The sequence below is a fragment of the Protopterus annectens genome, chromosome 2.part1, assembly GCF_019279795.1.
Source record: "Protopterus annectens isolate FY-2018-M chromosome 2.part1, PAN1.0, whole genome shotgun sequence".
Lineage (NCBI taxonomy): Eukaryota > Metazoa > Chordata > Ceratodontiformes > Protopteridae > Protopterus > Protopterus annectens.
The window spans coordinates 880,953,112-880,973,933 of record NC_056729.1 but is presented as its reverse complement, the minus strand read 5'-3'; the positions used below and the strand labels follow the sequence as shown (position 1 = coordinate 880,973,933).

Below are 20,822 nucleotides of genomic sequence, written 5' to 3'. Positions count from 1 at the left end.
TGACAAAGCCAGAATTTTAAATGCAAATAAATACATTAATAAATACAAATAGTCTTTGTTACACATTGTGGAGCTAGGAGCCATCAAAGTACTTTACAATACGAAGATCTTAATAGGAATGAACTGCAAAATGATAAAACTTTTGACAGCGGGCGCATCAAATCATTAATGAACACCAATAAAAACAAAACAAAAAAAGTGTCTTAAAATGGAAAATACAAACAACGGCCAAAAATACCACTAAACCAAAAAAATAAAAATACTGAAACTGGTAAACCAGACTGTTTAATACTCCAAAACACAGAACAACTAAGCGCTTTTGCCAAAAACAAGACAGGCTTCTTCAGAGTTGTTCAGGTTAACACAATCCAACAATTAACTACATCATATGAATAATCAGCAAATCAGTTACTCAATATACACATATCATTAAAAATATTTAAAGACAAATACACCAAATTCATACGTACCATGCATGTTTACCCCATAAAATCCAACATTTTAAACGTTATGCACTTAAACATCTAACACCATTTTTTTAAACATTTTAGACATTTTAAAGACCACCCAACCCTTGTTAAGAAACCTGGTCATGCCTTATTTTTAAAAAAGGTTTAATGGAAATAGAGTCATTTAAACCTGGAGCCTTCGTGGCATTCAATCGCAACTGCCACATGGTCTCCTTTGCTTCCAACAATACATTTTCATCATTGACGGGCTCATAGTGAATGAACAAGGAGGGGGATGGTAAATAGAATTTTTTTTAAATTTTCACATTTACTAGAATGCATAAAGAGAGCATTATGAATATCCTTGTTTTTTATTCCCTCATATGCTCACTAATTCTGTCTCTTAATCATCTGGTTGTTTTTCCAATATAGAACCCGGGATAAGAAAGACACATAGCCACGTACACCACCTTGGTGGAACTACAATTGCATCTACCCGGGCATTGGATGGAAGCATCATGTCCTGTTATAAAAACATAGGGTCCACACTTGGTCATATTGAATTTATAAATACCCTTGTAACCTTGTCCCACCAAGACTTTCTTGATGTTCCTCCCCCTGCTCTACACTACTTGAGGCTTCAATCCTAATAAGGACATCATTCCTGGTTCAAAACACAGCTCCCAATATTTAGTAACTATTTCAACTATCTTGGGGGTACATTCATTGCATCTCAAAACCATAGCGCTCATTTTATCACTATCCTTAATATTCTTCTGAAAACCCTGATTCAAAGTTAATATTGGAGCAAAAGTCATTAATCTTCTGTTCATAACTTCCTTTTTTAATATTAATAACTTAAGTGGGTAATCTCTATCCAAAAACAACCCTATCAACTTATAAATCTCAGTTTTGAACATTTCTTCAGCACTAGTAACCATCTGTCCTTTGACTACACGTTTTTGAAACTGGGGATGGTTACTGATAAAATGCAAAAGGGTGTTAGAATATGAGGCTTTCCTAAAAATTGCACTTTCCAATTGACCATTAATTATGGATAAGTTGATATCCAAATAATTACTAGTAAATTTCAAGTCTGTTGTCCCATTAAGATATTCCACAAGGTGTTAAAATGGGATTAAAAAGCACCATTGGATATTTCAGCCTGGAGAGGTACAGGATTTCATACACTACATGTTGCATAAAAACTAGCACCCTAAAACTGAAGCCTTGCTCTGGGAATCTGAATAAATCACACAATTTATACAAATCACTGAGTATTTATGAAAAATAGCTGCGGTGGTGGTGCTGCGGTAGCATAGTTGCCTCACATTAAGACGTTGTCCTGTTCGATTCTCAGCTAGAGTGTCTTCTGTGTGGAGACATGCATGAATGAGCGTACCTTCGTTGAAGGTTGTGTGTCAGGGCCGGCAACTCGGCACGTAAAAATCTACTGCCAATCATTAGCGGACCGGAGTTCCGCTGTGGTGACCCCTAAGCCGAAAGACACAACAACTGAGTATTTATGAAAGTTAGAAATTTTGGTTTGTGCAGTGTTACGCAAACTAGCGATACTACCTTACAAGTTTTTTTTAGCATACAAGTTGTGATGATGTGAGGTATTGACAGCTATGCCAAGAGAAGTAGGGCAGTGGATGTGTAACGTATGCCAGCATAGCTAGCTGGAGTTTTGTAAACAATTATATGTCATTGGTATATCAAACTGATTTGTCCAGGTGCTTGTGTTGAAAATGTATTTGTAAACCTGCTTGCACTAAAAATGTACCAACAGTGGATCCTGCTGGACAGAAAAGAAATGTACATTTACATCAGACTGTACTGTTGGAACTAAGAAAATGTATGTATGTTAACACAGGATGCTGGAAGGGAAGAGGTTACTCTCAGCCCCACCTAACTTTTACAAACGTATCCTGAAATTAAATTACTTAATTTAGGCCACAAAGATTGTATTGCATCTCACAGGTCTCAATGTAGCCAGCGACAAAAAGTATGAACTAGGAAGCCTTCTTTATTGTCCTTGGAGGTGAACTAATTGCTACTCTGGAAGCGAGGAAGTCTGTGTGATGCCCCTGCACTGGCCCAGTAATCAAGGAGCCTCAATCCTGACCACTGGCAACAGCTAGGGGAGATACACAATGGAGGATGACAAGTACACATACAGTACCATCTCCCTTAAGAGCACACAGAGATCACAGTCATTCTGGCGCTGGTTTCTTCTCTCTTTCTCTAGATCCCTAATAAGTCTCCCTACTGGCACAGCTATAAGGATAAGATGCCAGCTGAGGGGCCAAGCCAAAACCTCCAGCACCCTCTCTGTCCAACCAGTGCTTCGTGTCTCTGCCCAAGAAGCTGACACACACACACTGAGATTTGATTTATATACAAATACACACACACAAACACACCTGGGGAAGGCTGGCACAGGTTTACTAGCTATGCCCCCCTTCTGCCCAGACTAAAAGGTAGTTTCCACTGTCACAAACTCCTACTTATCAGCTACTGCCACCAACTCCTACTTATCAGCTACTGCCACCAACTCCTACTTATCAGCTACTGCCACCAACTCCTACTTATCAGCTACTGCCACCAACTCCTACTTATCAGCTACTGCCACCAACTCCTACTTATCAGCTACTATACAAGGCCCTTAATAAAGGTTGTCCAATCCTAATGTGTAATGTTACTATTATCCAAACAGTAGTCTGACCAAGACTTGCAAGGCTATTTAGGAGTGGCCTGTATAGTGTCACCAAATACATATGCAAGTACTCAGCTTAAATATGTCTCACAAATATCAGTCACAAAGATAGGTTTTAATAAGTAAAAGAACAAGCAATACTCACTGCACAAACACAGTAACTTCAGAGTTCAAAATCAGAGGAAATATTTTAAAACAACATTGCAGGACAGTCTCAAATAAATACAGAAAACATCTAAACTAATCTTTACTATATTCCTATCTATATCTAAAAGAGATACCATGCCCTAAATCTTACTTACACAAGGCAAGTGCAGATCATGATGAGATGGTTTAGAGTAGAGCTGTTAATAATACCTTCCTCCAATGCCCGATTAAGGAACATTAATTTTTTGAATATGGGAGTTGGGTCTATGGACATGAGCATGTAACATCTTGAATTCGATAATTGTCCCCTACCCTCATTTAGATAGTAACCCATATTCATTACAACCACAGCTCCTCCTTTGTCAGCTGGTAAGATAACCACAGCCCCTCCTTTGTCAGCTGGTAAGATAACTATGGCATGATTGTTTTTGAGTTGTCCCAAGGCAGTTGCTTCCTCAGAGGAAAGATTATGACACAAAATGCATGATTCCCTATTAGGAAAATGAAGATCTCTCAGTACAGCTTGTAAAAAAAATTGAGACATATTTATTCATTCATCTGTGGTTGGGAGTCGGATTTATGAAACCTAAATTCATCAGATCTTTGAGTATTGTTATCTGAAAAAAAACAATCTAAGGTTAAGTCTACTGCAAAATTGATAAACATCAGTAACTATACTGTATTCATCCACAAAGAATCCAGGTACAAAGCCAAGACCTTTATTCAATAAAAGAGTTTGCTCCTCAGTAAGTGATACATCAGATAGGTTTAACACATTCTGACCAACATTCCTGGTTACTTCAAGATAGTCTGCAGCAAGCCCTCTACTGAGTTGATTCCTGCCCCCACATCAAAAGGGTGTTGTACATTAGACTTTTTACGAATGGGCGATTCTCTTACTGACACTGTCATTATCCGTGAAGGAAGATTCCTCCCCTGATGTACTAGTGTATGGATTCACTGTTCTCTTAAGGATAGATCTAGGTCTCTTCCTAGAGGTGTTCATACTGGCAAGCTCTACTGGTATCAGAAAACCTAACCGTTCTTGATGCTTCAAAAGGTCGACCCCTTGGGTAGTCAATTACGTCTCTGTTAAATTTTTTAATCTTTCTGTCTCAAATTTGTTTCTCATAGATAGCCAGCTCCTTAGTAAGCTTATTCAGAGAGATGGCATGCTGTGGTATAGTCTCATATTTTTTGCAGTCTTCACATAAGGCTTTCACCTCCAACACATAAGGCTTTCACCTCCAAACACATTTATATCAACCATCCTTTGATAGTAAGATGTTAGCATATTCAAAAACATCATTGAGGCCTGTTATTCCATTCCCTGGTTAGTATATCCTCTGATCTACCAACCAGGGGTTGCAGACGAATTCTAAGGCCTCTAGGTGCTATTTCTCTGTTCACATATGCTCTGAATAGTCTAAGATGCCATATATTGGCTCTTAGATTTTTTAGCCCTTGCCCAGTTTATTAAAGGCAATACTGCATCCATCTGTAGGGTCAATTTCGGAGCCATTCCGGTTACTGCCTGGTCTGATATCAATGCCAAATATTCCGATATCATCCCTATTGGCACATAACCCATTTAGAACACTCTCCAGATCCATTACGCTAATAATACTTATAATGCTGATCCTGTTTGATTAGGGCAAAATAAGGCTTTTCCAATAATCGGTAATTATAAAGGGAGCTAAGTGTAAAATTTAATAAAGATTGAGAAACAAAATTATACTATTTATTATTGTTAGCAGAGACAACACTAAATCACTATGGGTGTCCAAGATAGTTTTCTATAAGGCAAAATAAGTATAGATACCAATAGAGCTGTCAGAACACCACTTGTCAAACAGCCATAGGTAAAAAATTGGCCCAAACAAGGCCTCTAAGAGACAACAGAGAAGGGTAAATATCCTAACTTAGAGATATGAACAAACTATAATAGACTTGGGTTATTTATGTGGATAAAGGATATTCCATCTGTTGTTGTTATTTCTATTCACAGTGATAGATAGGCCCATCTACTGTTGATATTCCTTTTCACAATAGTTGGTATGCCCACTTAGTTTCTGCCCCCAAAACTAATATTCAACCGTATTCAAAAAAGAAATAGATATGTTCCTTAATCAGGCATTGGAGGAAGGTATTATTAACAGCTCTACTCTAAACCATCTCATGGTAACTGATCCGTAAAAACAATTATACCTATTACTCAAAATTCATAAATCACTCACCCAGCCTTCAGGTAGACCAATTGTTTCTAATATTGGATCCCTGACTGAACCCTTGTCGGTATTTCTGACTAAGTATCTGAAACCCCTATTGGCCTCAGTCAGAGCCAGGATCCAGGATACTACACAATTTCTTAAAATTATATTGGGAACACAATTGAAGCCTGGATGGCTGATGTGCACCCTGGATGTAAAAGCATTATATACTAGTATCCCCCATTGGGCTGGTTTACAAGCATTACAATTTTGTAAAGAGCATGCTGCCTTATATCCCCCTGGATTTAATACTATGTTGGTATGTATGGCAGAAAATGTTTTGAATAAAAATGTTTTTTACTTCCAGGGTGAATGTTATTGGCAGTTGCAGGCTACAGCTATACATGCATCTTTTACCCCATATATGCGGATCTGTTTATGGCCTTTTTTGAGGAATGTATGATTTATGATCCACTTCATAACATCTATCAAGTGGAAATTGATATCTGGCGCAGATATTTGGATGACTGCTGGATAGTGTGGTGGGCAGATGTGACATATCTGCAAGAATTTTTGGAATATCTTAATGACAATTTGTGGGGTAATGAATTTACTCTTACATCTCATCATGACACTATCAACTTCCAAGATGTAACTGTGTATGGGAACGAGGATCATACTCTTAGCACCAAGACGTTTCATAAATATCCACAATACAATAGCCTGCTTCATGCATGTAGTATGCCTCCCCGCCACACCATCTGCAATATTCCAAACTCACAATCCATGCGCATTAAATGAATCAGTTCTTCTACACAGGAATTTGAAAAGGCCAGACAGGATCTGTGTAATAGGTTTTTGGACCGGGGATACAGGGAGTTGGATGTTATGCTTGCCAGCAATTGGAATTGTGCTCAGGATAGGGACAAATTGCTGGAGTATAAACAGGGAAGGCCAACACAAGTGGGTGAAAAACTCAGGTTTGTGACAATTTATGGACGTAATAACGTCATCAGAAATGTACTAGATACTCATTGGAATATACTTATGGCCAATGACCAACTTAGAGAATGCTTGGGCCCCAGATGCCAATTCTCTTACAGACATGGGAGAACTTTAGGTGGACACTTCTCACATTTAGAGTGGGGGAGCTGTGTATAAACAATTGACCATGTCGGGGGATCAGTTATTGGGAAAGTTCCCCTGTGAACACTGTGGATCATGCCAATTTGTGAGCAAACTAAAACAATTCACTAGTGCTAACACTAGCAGGGTGTATGATTTGAGGGTTTTTGGGAATTGTGCCAGCAGTTGGATGGTGTACCTGGCCACATGTAAGTGTTCCGCCTTTTATGTGGGCCAAACTTCTCGCTCATTAAGAATAAGGATGTCAGAACATAGAAGTGATGTCCAAAATAAAAGGGAGACGAATGCCCTATATAGACACACTATCAAACATCCAAATGCTGAATTTAGATTTATGGTAATAGACAAAATTATTGGTGATAGGAGTAACCAGCACGGTTGGCACACTATTCTTAATAAGGAAAAATATTGGATTATCAATTTAGGAGGATTATTTTCTCCAGGACTCAATGACCACTTAGGAATAATACCACAGATCATTGTCTTTTTGTTTTGTATGTATTTATATATTCTATATACATATTTACTATATTCAGTTAATACATGGAGTATGTATGTTTATTTATTATATATATATATATATATATATATATATATATATATATATATATATACATACACACACATTTATCATTTTTATATATATGGTTATTTTCATATTTATATGTATTTATAGATATATATTTGAGCTACAATGATTGTCTCATTTATATTTAATGTATTTGTAAATTTGGGTTGGACCATGTTTGTCATTGGTTGGGGGAATGTATATATTGTTACATCATGTAATTATTGTAAAATGCTTGTTGACTGAAGAAGGCTGGTTAGCCGAAACTGGTCTGGATAAAGTATTTATGTGATTATTACTATTTTTCAAGTGCTTGGTGTATTCTATGCTGGCCACTGGTGTTTGCATTGTAAGTGGTTTGGCCGTGCATTCTCCATACGTGCAGAGCGTTGGGTTGCATCAGTCCTGGAGTACTGGCACAGAGCAGGAGCAAAACATATTGGTAGAGTGGTGTGGATATTAATTGAACTTATGTAGCCTGCAGACAGTTGTTACTAAAGATGTGCATACTATCAGCAGCCACAAGGTAAACGCACAGTATCATTTTCAAAACACTTTTACTTATTTTTTGTTAGTTTAGTCAGGAAAAGTAGGCAAAGATGTCAGCAGAGGATTATGGCAAGCTGACAAAGAACCAAATGGCCAAGGTGTGCAAAGCCAAAGGACTGCTGCATGCCAACCTCACTAAAAAGGAAATTATTTTAGCCTTAGTCATAGCTCAGACCAGCAACCAGCAGGATAACCAGCCTGGTGATGGGAATTTGCAACCCTCAGAAACAGAACACTTCACCTTTTCTTCAGAGGACTTAAAAATCCATCTGGAGTTAAACAGACTTGAACTCGAGGCCAAATGGTTGGAATTAGAATCAGCAGAGAGACTGCAGCATTTGGAGGTTGAAGAAAATGAGAAGTTGTGTCAACATCAGAGGGAGATGCTGTCTCTTCGACAAGAACATGGAGGTAATGGGGAAGGGAATAAACAAACCCCAGAGGCAACAAAGATCAGTAAATTTCTTCCACAGTTTACAGAGTGATAATTTTGATAGTTTTATTCATATATTTGAAAAAAAAGAGCATACAAACAGCATAATACTGACCAAGGTTTCTGGGTACAGTTCCTGACCCCCTTACTATATGTTAAAGCTGTAACTGCTGTTTCTAAATTGTCTGATACTGACTATGATAAAGGCAAACAATGTTTATTAGAATGCTTTAAGTTAACACCTGAAGCTTACAGAAAACGTTTTGTGAGCATAGAGGCAAGGCAGATGAAAGTGTATGTGATTATATTGCTGAACTAAGCACTTATTTTCATATGTGGGTGAGTGGGTATCAGGTCACCACTTTTGAAGGGCTGGCAGACCTTTTGGTGAGGAAACAGGCCCTTAGTGCTTTGCCTGAAGACATGAGAATCTGGTTGGCAGACCGGGAGTGTAACTGCAGATAAGCTGGGGAGAAAGGGAATCCATACTTAGCAACCAGGGCATCATTGCACGAGAACGGGATACCCAGTGCCGCATATGGATATAAGGAACACATGGCGGGCAGCCTAAAACACTCCAGCAGAGTCCACCAGTAACAGAGAACTCCACTAGTTCAGGTACACAGCCAGGATCAAAGGTTAAATCTCTTAAATGTAACCAGTGGGACCATGTATCATATAGATGTCCAGGGAAGCGAGGTGGGGTAGCCTGCAAGTGAGAATAAAAGTATGCCAGTGGTAAGTTGTCTGGAGACAACAGGGGAACAAAACTATCACTGGAGTTTATATTCTATCTTAGTGGATGGATAACAGGCCACTGCTAAGACAGAGACAACCTCTGATATAACCACTGTGAAGCCTGCAGTGGTCAAAGAGGAGCAGTACTTGCTTTATTTTTAAATATATTTAAACTTTTCATTGTGACTGGTCTTTTAGAGAATAGTTTAACCTTTGAGAGTACTTGTATTTATTTGGCGACACTGTGGTTGCTCCTGAAAGGTATTACTTTCACTCAGTATAATTGGGTACCCTTGTAAGAGCCTTAGAGTAGCTGGCTTTGGAGTGTCTGGTGGCAGTATCTACCTTATAGTCTGGGCAAAGGGTAATACAGCAAGTAAATCTGTGCCAGTGTGTGTGTGTGTGTGTGTGTGTGTGTGTGTGTGTGTGTGTGTGTGTGTAAATTAAATATCAAAGAGTGTGTGTTTCAGCTACTTGCAGCAGGGAAAAAGAGCACTGGTTTCACAGTGAGGGTGGTAAAGGACTTGGCCAGGAACACTCTGTTGAGAACTCAACTCTATAGCTGTGTCAGTGGGGAGTCTTACTGGGGGCCTGGAGAGACAGAGAGAGGGAGGGAACCCAGACCCTGGCATGTGTGTTTCCTGTGTGCTCTTACAGGAAATTGTGCTTTATGCAGAGAACTGCATCTAGAAATACTGTGCAACTATTTTTGTTCCAAATGAACGTCCCTCACTGGTGTCAGTGGTGAAGATTCAGGCTCCTTGATTATTGGCCCAGAGCAGGGGTGTCACATAAGTATCCAGTGCAGGGAGTGTGAGACAAGTGCAGCTCAGGCTGAACCCTCTCTCTCTATCCCAGTCAGTACTTTGGCTACAAATAAAGGAATGATAAAAGGTTGTTTCATATTGCCCATCTATAAGCCCTTGATTCGTAAGCCAATAATTCTCAGCTAATAAAACACTCATTATTTGATCATTTCTAAACATTTTCAGATAATATTTCTGATGTACCAACCACATGAAATCTACAACTTTGATTCAAGAGTTGTCTGCATTCAGGTTGAGAAATTACATTTTCAGACAGAACACTTTCAGAGTTTGAGGTGGAAAGTGACAGTATGCTAAAAATATACTGGGGAAAATGCTAAGAAATTGTGAAGCTATGGCAGTATGTTCAGCTTGAAAAGTATACTAAAAATATTATGCTTTTAACATTGTTTTAACTGTTAAGCACCGAGAAAATATTTTCACATCAGATATTTTCAGTGTAACAAATATAAGTCCCAATCTCATCGTAAACGTCATTGAACAATTAAGTCTAAACATTTAATTTTTTCAGTTGGCTTGTTAAATTGCATTTTCAGACAAAACAGCTGCTGTGTTTTCTGTAAATAAGGTTGGAAGAGCAGGTAACACATTACTTTAAGTCTTCCTTATTTCCTGAATTACAAACTCAAGATGCTATCAAGTGCAAAGTGGGACCTTAGTTTGGATACTACTGCTGCCATTGTAAATGTAATACCTCATAAGTGCAGTAACTTTTCACCAGGTCTATGTGGTTTTCCAAAGCATTCTCACACACACACACACACACACACACACACACACACACACACACACACACACACACACACACTTTCCTGGAGCTCAGCAGAGCTTTAGTCCTAGCCTGCATTCCAGAAGTATTTTACTTGTATCCATTGCCAACCAGGCAAAGTTAAGTACATTTAATTGCTAAATTGCACTCTATTTTCAGTGATCACTTTTGTTTCCTGCTTGTGTGTGTGCATTTCGCTAAATTTTTCATTTTAAAAAAAACGCTCTTCCTCAAACTGTTAAGAGTCTTCAAAATATCTTCAGAAAAGATCTCCAGCTAACCAAAGTGGTTTGTGTTAGCACTGCACTTGTGGTCTCTTCTACTGTGTTTTTACATCAAAAGGACTGGGTTTATTCTTCTTGTGGCAGGAGGTGCTTGCTGGGTCTGTCCTAGAAAATACACAGAGGGACTCCTAGAATAGTCATCTTATTGACCAGAGGGCTCATTGTTTAGTTTTCTGTTTCTTCAGTGCTGCTAAAAATAAAAATTGTGCATGTTTGCGTGAGTTAGCTGTAGCAAACACCTAGAAAGCAAATTTTCTCTGTAGAAAGATCTATAAAACTAAAGCAGCAATATAGTGTAAATACCTTGTGCGCCAACAAGCTTACAGCAGCTACCTGGACCTTGAGTGCCAATACCTACAGATTTAGTAGAATTCAGTATGGTGTAAACATTAAAGTTAGTAGAATTTAGTACTGTTTACCATAATCAGTCCCAATTAAAGCACCATTATTAGTCTGCACACAAACAAAACACCCTTAATACCTTCTAACCACAAAATACCACCCCCATTGTAGCTCACAAATCAAAGGACTGGACAGTATGGCTATGCAATTTTCTAACTTCTCTATAACCAGCTTGGTGGATAAGGGCATCTTCAGACAATGTAGCAATTGTCTAATGTTTACTGACAACCACTTAATCCTTAAAGAATCAGACAGTATGCGAGAGGTGTAATAACACTGGAGGATAAACTTGTATACAAGTCCACATCAGGTTGTCGAAACCACCCACACAATAGCCAACGTATCCTGAGGCACTTAAAAGCAGCCTTCCTAAACAAAGATCACGCAGACCACTCGCTGTCAAAGTTATGTCTCGGCAAGCCTGAAGGCACTCAGAAAAAACAACACACCACACAGACTGTCACTCTCAGTAGATCCCCTAAGGCAAGCAAACACACTTCCCAGGACTCTCATCATAGGGGACTCCAGTGTAAGACATACTGATGCCCCTCTAACCAGGCTGAACAAGGAGAAGATAACTGCTAATAGAGTATCGGGATCCAGGATCTGTCAAATCATGTGTGCACTCAAGTCATTATGCCAGAGGTATCTGTATGATTCCATCATAGTCCATGTAGGTGTAAATGACCTGATATGTACCTCCCTGGACTATATAAAAAGTGAGATAGTATGAAGCTTTCAGATTGTGTGTCTCAGGCTAGTACAAGCCTGACACTGAGCAGCACATTACCATCACTGAGGATGATGCCACAATATAACAAAAATGATTGATTTCAACAACTGGCTTTCTTTCTGGTCTCATTCTAAGGGGATCCCATATTTGTCAGCTTGGGAGGAGATTGTCAACAGACCATGTTGCTCCTTTCTCCTCAAGGTTAATACTAGCCAAGGCTCTGTCTTCCCCCATAGTGCCTTTTTAGGCAATGCCAAATTGACAAACCTACCAACATAGCAAAATCAACACAACTAAACTTAAAGGTGTTACTGCTCAAAGCCAGGAGCCAAATAAAAAAAACTGCATTCCCTCCAAGTTCTCCTCAAACTCAAGAATATTAATATGTGCGCACTTACCAAGAAATGGTTTAAAGTGGCAGACAGTACCTCGGCAGTGGAAGATTTCAGTATCTTCCACACTTTTATACCAATAGCTGCACAGACAAAGGCTAAAGGTGGAGGTGTCTCAATATACATCAATAAAAAGTATACCTTTAGGATGGTCAAACAGGATGACGTACTAAAGCGCCTCCATGTGCAGATCACCATAGACAAAATCTCGTACCAAATCCTATCCAGCTATAGGTCACTCTCCATGTCCAAAGAAGCCCACGATGCATACTCGGACCTACTGGAAGACACTTACCATCCAACCTAACACCCTAATCATGGGAGACTTGAACTACCCCACTAAAGACTGGGAACCCTACATGGCCTCGACTTTACAAGCAGAAAGATTTCTAGACTTCATAAAATACCAACAACCTTGACCACCAAAGAGTGAATACACTCCCTAGAGGCTCTAACATACTGGACCTTGTGCTCAAAAATATGGAGAACACTGCATCCCCCTGTGTCTAATCCTCTCCGGTAAGATCAGACCGAAAAGATATCTCCTTCAAAATCAAAACAGCTCCATAACCCCATTAAAATGAGTAACATTGAGGAAACTATTCTAGGACAAATTACTTGATATTAAGTGATGGTTTGACAAAATTCAATGCCTCATCAAACCCCAAAAAGCCTATGATGAATTTCTCTCAAAAACTGTACAACCATGTCAATGGCTGCACAGAGGCTGCTGTACCTACCAGAAGTGAAGTCCAGAACTATCCTCAAAAACATACCATGCTGATGGCATCCCAAGATACACAACAAAAGGGAAAACAATTATGTTAAAGATCAGGTAAATACCATGACGATAAAAACTTTTTCATCAAAGTAAATAGACAACTAAGAGGGTTAATTAGGTCAATCAAAGCCAACTTTAAGGTAAATAAATCCTCCCAGGTGAAAGAGAACCATAAGGCCTTCTTCAGCTAAGTCAGAAACCTCAAGGACAGCACAAAGCAATGTGCTGAACTGGTGGTTAATGGTGCCACATTCACCAAGTCTAGCAATACCTAGCGAAGATGTTAGTGTTCCAACTTTACCCCCCTCTCACCACCAACCATCCCACCAAAAGACCCTTAAACATAACTCCTCCAACTATAACTAGGGAGCATGTACTGGATGGGCTTGCTAAAGCCAAGAACACGGCCTCAATGGGCCCTGTTAACATCCCAGGAGGTCTCCTGAAAAGTCTAAAATATGACTTCTCAGGACCCCTGGAGTCATTATTTAACTATAGTTTTAAAACAGGCTTTGTGCCACATGAATGGAGCACTGTGGAGTCATCTCTCTTTATAAGGCAGGACTTCAACAGATCCTGGAAACTTCAGACCCATTAATCTGACTAGCCTTATTGGCAAAGCCAAGGAAGAATTATCACAGAAATTATCAACAAGGCCATAGAAGGCATCTACACACTGAATCCACCCCAGTTTCGCTTTGTCAAAAGAAGGACATGCTTACTAAATCTGATGGATTTCTTTGAAAATGGCACAAAAGCAATGGATGAAGGGAAAACTGTGCATACTGCCTACCTAGAGCTGGCACTTAATACAATACCCTACTCGTGCATTGTCAACAAACTTACAGAACTAGGTACAAAGCCTTTTATAACACACTGGATAACTAGCTGGCTCACTGAAAGGACTCAGGAGGTTAAAATCTGTTAGGCCGCCTCACAAAGATGCTGGTCACCCGGAATCCCTCAGGGATATGTTCTAGGCCCACTCTTCTTTGGCACCTGCCTCTCGGATGTTAAACGCCTCTGGCTAACCAAGTTTGTAAATGATTGCAAACTGGAAGCAGTTGTTGAGTCCCCCTTAAGACGAGAACACCCTTTAGGAAGGTCTATTACAAACACTAGCCATGGCTTAAAACTCAATACCAAGAAATGCATTACAGTACCTTTCGGGAAGTCTGCCAACCTGGATAACTACATCATCAATAAAACACCCTTAAAAGTGTTTTATTTACTAGTCAGGGATCTGGGACCTCATGTTGATAGTAACCTAGCCTTCGATCAACACATTTCCAAGGTAGTAAGAAAATCCTATGTTGCTCAGCTTATAAGCAAGGGCATGGCATTGAGGTCTAGATAGGTAATCATACTACTGTACTCAGTCCTCATTAGGCCCATCACAGAGTATAATGCCCCTTCGGTATGTACCTGACCAGACAGATGCAGAAACTGGAATGTTCACAAAGGTTTCTTACAAAAAGAATAAGTACACACAATGTCTTAAGCTGATAGCCTCAAAGCCCTATCTCTTTACTCAAGATCATATAGACTTCTGAAAGGTGATTTCTGCCGGGCGTTTTACAAGGCATCCCTGGACCATGTTTTGATAAATTTTTTGTACATCCGCAAAACAAACAGCATAAGAACCACTACATTAAAAAAAAGACCTAAAAATTTGCTTGCAACATAAATAGGACGTGGGAGAGACGTATGTTTCTCAGGGAATTTTCATTCTCTGGAACATGCTCCTCCATCCATGTGAAGCAGGGTTCCTCTATATCCCTATTTAAGCACAACTTGGCCCAATGGATGGATAATCGTAAATTCACACTTTATCTTATTTATTTAAATTTGTTGACCGGGAGTGTCCGACTGGACGTAGGTCCATTTTCAGCGGAGGCCCGGGGAGAAAAGCTCCACAGTTAAAATAAACAGACAGTATTTACATTGGCTTACATAGTGATTAACAATTTACATAGCAATTACTTACAACATATTTACAGATGAAGAACATAGTACATCAGTAGACAACTAGAATCTTTATCTGTGAAGTGCATACCAGACATTAACAAATGTTATAAGAGGAAGAAGTTTGTGCTATATAATAAGTACTGGCTTATGAGCATCTGAGCTTGCTATAATCAAGGTAGTTAGTGGAGTGGAAAGAAAGGTAGTGGTTGGATTGGGTGAATGATATTAGAGTGGGAGTTGCAAGGGCATAGCCAGCATGTTTTTAGTTGCACTTTTAGTAAAGTTTTGAAGTGGGTGCATGATGGTATGGAGGTAATTGTGGGTGGGAGTGAGTTCCATAATTTGGCTATGTCACAAGAGAATAGTGCTTCACCAGCAGAGTTATTGGCTTTAGTGATCTGCAAGTGATTTTTGCTGCTGGATCTTAGTGGTCTGGTGGTGCAATAGGGTTGGAGTAGATTCTGGAGGGATGGGACATTTAGTGGATGGTTTACTAGTTTGTGGGCGAGTGAGAGTTGATACCACTGAAGGAGGTGAGGGAGTTCAAGCCAGCCCAGTTCAGCAAGTGAGAGACAGTGGTGACTACGGTAGGATGCCCCTGTGGCAAATTTGGCGATTTTGTTGTAGCAGGTCTCTAGCTTGTTTAGATCACATTGCCTTAGGTTGGTATATATTGGAGAGGCATAAAGTAGGGTGGAGATAAGGTGGGAATTTGCTATTGAAATCTTTGCTACTTTGGTGAGAAATTGCTTATTTCTGTATAACGCTCCTAGTTTTTTGTGGACTTTTATAGTCATGGATACGTGAATGTCAAATTTTAGTTTATTGTCTATTTCCACTCCTAGCAATTTGGTGTGTTCAGTTGGGTATATAGTGGTGTTGTCTTTTGCCGTGATGTTAAAGTGAGAGTTGTTTTGAGTATGTTTGGTGGGTTGGAAGATGAGTAGTTTAGTTTTGTTTGGGTTGAGTATTAATCGGGCATCGGATAACCATGTTTCAACAGAGGAAAAGGCTTCCTGTGTGACTTTTTGCAGTTTTGGTAGGGACTGGGCTGAGCAGGTGATGGTCGAGTCATCTGCGTATTGTACGTGTGTGCCATGTTTGGTGGCAGAGGCTAGATTATTGGTGTGAGAAGAGTAGGGGTCCAAGGATGGATCCTTGGTGAACCCCTATGGAGACAGGTAGTTGGGGAGATATGTCATTCTGCCATACAATGGATTGTTGGTGGTCAGACAGGTAACTCTGAAACCAGTTGGTGAGCGATTGTGAGAACGATAGGTTATTGAGGACAGAGATAAGTTGTTTGTGTGGGACCATGTCAAATGCTTTAGATAGGTCTAGGAAAGTAGCAGAGGAGAGATAGCCATTGTTTTTATGCTGAAGGATAGTGTTAGTAAAGGAGAGTAAGGCAGTGGTGGTGCTATGGTTTGGTCGGAAACCATGCTGAGTACTGGAAAGGAGGTTGTTAGTAAGGAGGTAGTCTGAGACCTGAGAGTGTATGCATCTCTCTAGTATTTTGGAGAGTGGAGAGAGAATAGCTATGGGGCAGTAATTGGTTAGTTCTGTGGAGGGTCCGCCTTTGTGGAGGGGAATTATAGGTGATACTTTCCACGGTGTGTGAACGTAACTTTCTGATAGAGATCGGTTAATCAAGATGGATACTGGGTAGGCCAGAGCATAAGCTGCTATTTGTAGGTATTCACTTGGGAGGCCGTCTGCTGCTAATTTGGTGGGTTTAAGTTTGGTTAAGATTTTTTTATGTTGGAGGTAGGTACAGGAGAAAAAGAGAAGGCAGTGGGGAGATTACTAGTTGAATGTGTGGATTGGAGGGGAGAGGGGTTGTGTTGTTTAGCTAGTGATAGTATCGTTTGGGTGAAGTGTGTGTTATCTGCCTCCTATATCTCTGGTAAACAGTGGCGGTCAGTAAATCATGCCCTATAAATCAAATTTGTAGGTCACATTTAGGTTACATGGCAAGGCTTTTAGCCTAGTATACACCTATAAACCAATCTATCAATAATTTTCCATCCTTATCAGAAAGAGGACAAGAGTTAACCAAGTACTTAGCAACAGTGGAATCAACTAAAGATATAGCTTCTTGGTCAGGTTTGGAAATAGTGTATGAAATAAAGACTGAGGAACTTGTATCATATCTGCCTTTTTAGGGGTAGCTGGCTGACTGTCAAAAAGATTCCAGGCAGTAACACATAAATTCTCTAAAGCAGACAGAACAGGAGGAATGGGTATAGGTTCTGGAAAATCCTTCTGCAACAACATATAACATTTTCTGAGGGACAGAGAAACTCCGTGATCTCCCACTGAAAACACTGGAACATTCTAGCAATAGCCTCAGAAAAGAGAACACCCCCCAAGGAGAATCAGAAACTCAGCTCTCCTCAGAGTCTGAAACAGAAATATGAGGAAAACCGCCCCCATATCCATCCCTGCCATCTTCTTGTTCAGATTCAGAAACTTGACTCTTCAGGAAAAGAGGAATTTGTTATTTTACCAGAAATTGCTTTCTAAGAAGGATCAATAGCCTGAATTAAACCATATCCAGTAAACTACTCCTATCCAAAGAAAATCGAGAAGTAGATACAGGCTTGTTCGTTTCTTTTTGACAACAAAAATGTGGAGCCAACCATAATGTCAGCAGCAGCTTCCTCAGGGATGAACACAGCATTCTGACACAAAAGGGAAACCTTTCATGTTCTTTCTCCTAGACAAAAAAAGCATGTCTCTACCTTGCCCGCTGAGGGAGCTCCAGTAGACACAGAGGATGTGGCTAACCACCAGTCAATAGTGGCTGTAGGTGCTACACCAGAGGGATCTGGAGTAAAACATGAGTGGTCTGAAAGCAGAGTCACCCACCTGCAGCTGAGGCAAATTGCTAGCTTACTATGGTGGCAAAGGCTACTGCTTAATTTTTTATTTTATGTAGCTGGAAGGACCAATGGTAGGACAGGTAGTTTTTTTCCATGGTCAAAACAAAAATGGTGCCTCTTTCCCAGGAAAACAAACAATTTTTCTACAGAAAATTTTTTTTCAGTTACTTTATACCACTTTTAAACTGACATAAAAAGAGTGATAAGTTACAGTCTCAAGAAAGCCCATTAAAACACACATTCCTAGCTTTAAAATAACTTTCCTGAAAGGGAAAGTAATAAAATGTCAACAAAATTAAGAAAATTGAAGGTTTTCCCCAAAGGGAACTTATCTGCCAAGCAAAGGAATGCACAAGCTGACCGTTGATCCACAAGCTGACCGTTGATCCTCAACAGTCTTAAAGGAGCATACTCTTTTGCAGCAATAAAGCTATGAAGGGTTTTGAGCCCACATTAGTCTTAGTCAGATCAGCTTCAGCTGCCTGACAGTTTGGGCATGTGGAAGGTGCCCTGAAATTTTGGAAGCTGTTGGCTATTATATACTTAGCAGGATATAACCCATGAAAAAAAAAATCAGCATTGCCACTGGTCTTTACAAATTCCAGCTGGCAGTCATACGCTGAAGTACTTATTTTTCAGACTATGAGATTTTCATATACCAGACACCAAATGATTAGCAATAAAAAATTTTCGTAAATGCTTAGTTGAATTACTTATCAAACATATACCCTAAAACATCTAGCTTTATGAATTTGGAGAGGCATGACTAAAACAGCTTGGCTCAAGCCTGAATATAAGCTCGTTTCAGGCTCATGATCCAGCAGGTTAAACAGTCAAGAAAGAGCCAAGCCACAATCTCAAATTTTAATTTTCCTTTCTTTTTTGAGTAACTGCTGACTGTTCATTCAGACCACGCCTGCAGGCTGAATGTACTTTCTGTTAAGTCCGATCTGCATATTTAAGCATTGTGGTTGGCTGGAATTACAGAGACAGTGGTGCTACAGAGCTGAAAAAGAAGAAAATTTAAACATTTTTTTTCATGGGAGAGGATTATTTCAAGGCAATGTAGTTGGATGATCCTTTTAAGGATTTGCAACTCATTTTTAGGATGAGGAGTGCATTATTTCCTTTATTCCATAGAGCTTGCATGCTTCTACAGAGGGAGAGGAGCCTTTTTCAGCAAAAGAAAGGGATCAGGAGTGTGTGCAAAGCACCACCAATGACAAGGACAGCATGGACAGAATTCTTATGGGTTTCTTTGTTTTTATGAGGTAAGCCCCAATCATTCAGTTGTCCTTACTTTTAGCTCAATACTGTGAATCACCAGTTGGTGGTTAGTGTATCTTTGGAGAAGAGTATATGTGTTCTACAGCAGCATATTGAAATTACTATATTATTGTAGTAGTAGCCTCTTTTTTTTTTATAATTTCCTCACCATCAAGCATCCGAGATGTGCACAGAACTGGGCCGCGCTTTGTGAAAGGGGTGTGGAGGCATCTTGGACATGAAAGTACAAGGTCATCATATGATCACTGCTAGCAAATACTTGGAAGCAGCATATGTGCTAACCAACCAGAAGCTGAAATAGCAAAATGATAGTGTTGTTCTTAAAAGGGGCACAGTCCACTGGGACTGTCTGTGCCTTCTGTATTCAGATAAGTGTTTAAGAATACTGAATTATTATTATTTTATTACTACTACAGGCTGCCTTAAGGTAACTGAAGTGTGTTTTCTTTACATAAAGCTAACAAAATATAGTATTTCACAAGGCTTTTGTTGTTCCATTTGGGCAGTGTAGGTTTTTTTAACAATGTTACTTATTGGTCATTTATTGCAAATTGTTGCGAAATTAGTCTGCTTAATCACCAGAAGGTGGGGGGATTACCCTCCCCAGACAAATTTTCTTTTACTGCATATAGAATGATGTACTTATAAGTTGTGCTTACTATAATTTTCCCCATGTCATTGTCAGCAGACCTGCTCTACAAATAATCGGGGAGGCGTCAGTAAATCCATAAAAAATTAAAAAAGCAAACCAACATAACTCTGAAAAAAATGACTGGACGGTGCATCTTCAAACCAATAGCATGCCAATGAAAACTGACCTCCTGATAGTCAATCCAGTGGCAAAACTCACCCGAACGGAAACAGCAGTGCCTCTAACATCCTTTACTAACTGCCCCTTTCGAACCCTGCTGCGGATCTTCTCTCCATTCAGTGTACACCCTGGCCCTTCAACCATATTTACAATAGCGCATAATAACACGAACTACTAAAGAAAAGTTAGAAGCGCCACAGTTTGAAAGTTGAGCTTGCGCATAGCAACCTGCACCTATGACAGGACAGCCAGCTGCTGGAATTCACGCAACCAAACCAAGCGTGCTACGTTTGAATCCGCGGCATACCGGAAGTGTTGTGTTGCCTTATAGCTTTGCTTACATGTGTTCACTAGAAAAGTTCATGCTTTTGTGGACTTTTGTCTGTTCCAGATTGGTAATTTATCGTAGACAGGGAAACTGTAATGTTTTTTTCTGCTACGGTTAGTTAAGTGTCTTAGTCGTTTAATTAATACAGTGGTCTTCTTCTATATTTTTTGTCAACGTGAAACGATTTGACTAACAAGTATGCTGTGTAGTTTCTTGTAATAAATATGTACGCTTGAAAATATGCTCCAATGGAGCAAGCTAGGGTTATCGTCGTCTTGAGTAATCCGAAGACAAACTGCCACTCATTCGTTTTGTTGTTAGGTATTTAACCGTGAGCCTGCCTTGACATTTCGGTAATCTCCAAGTGTAGTACCTCGCACTTAGTTCTGCGCAGCT

General features: G+C 39.7%; 1 protein-coding gene across 2 annotated transcripts in view; it reads right to left on the bottom strand.

The window, feature by feature from the left end:
- Positions 1-20,389, bottom strand: part of NEIL3 (nei like DNA glycosylase 3) — a 622,290-nt gene extending 601,901 nt beyond the window's left edge. Inside the window, exon 1 of one of the 2 annotated variants that reach the window (XM_044062525.1) lies at positions 20,138-20,389. In XM_044062525.1, coding sequence (XP_043918460.1) covers positions 20,138-20,242 — 105 coding nt within the window. In that variant the 5' untranslated portion in view covers positions 20,243-20,389. The remainder of the gene's footprint in view (positions 1-20,137) is intronic. The other variant, XM_044062524.1, reaches the window with a different exon arrangement.
- Between the last annotated feature and the right edge of the window lie 433 nt (positions 20,390-20,822).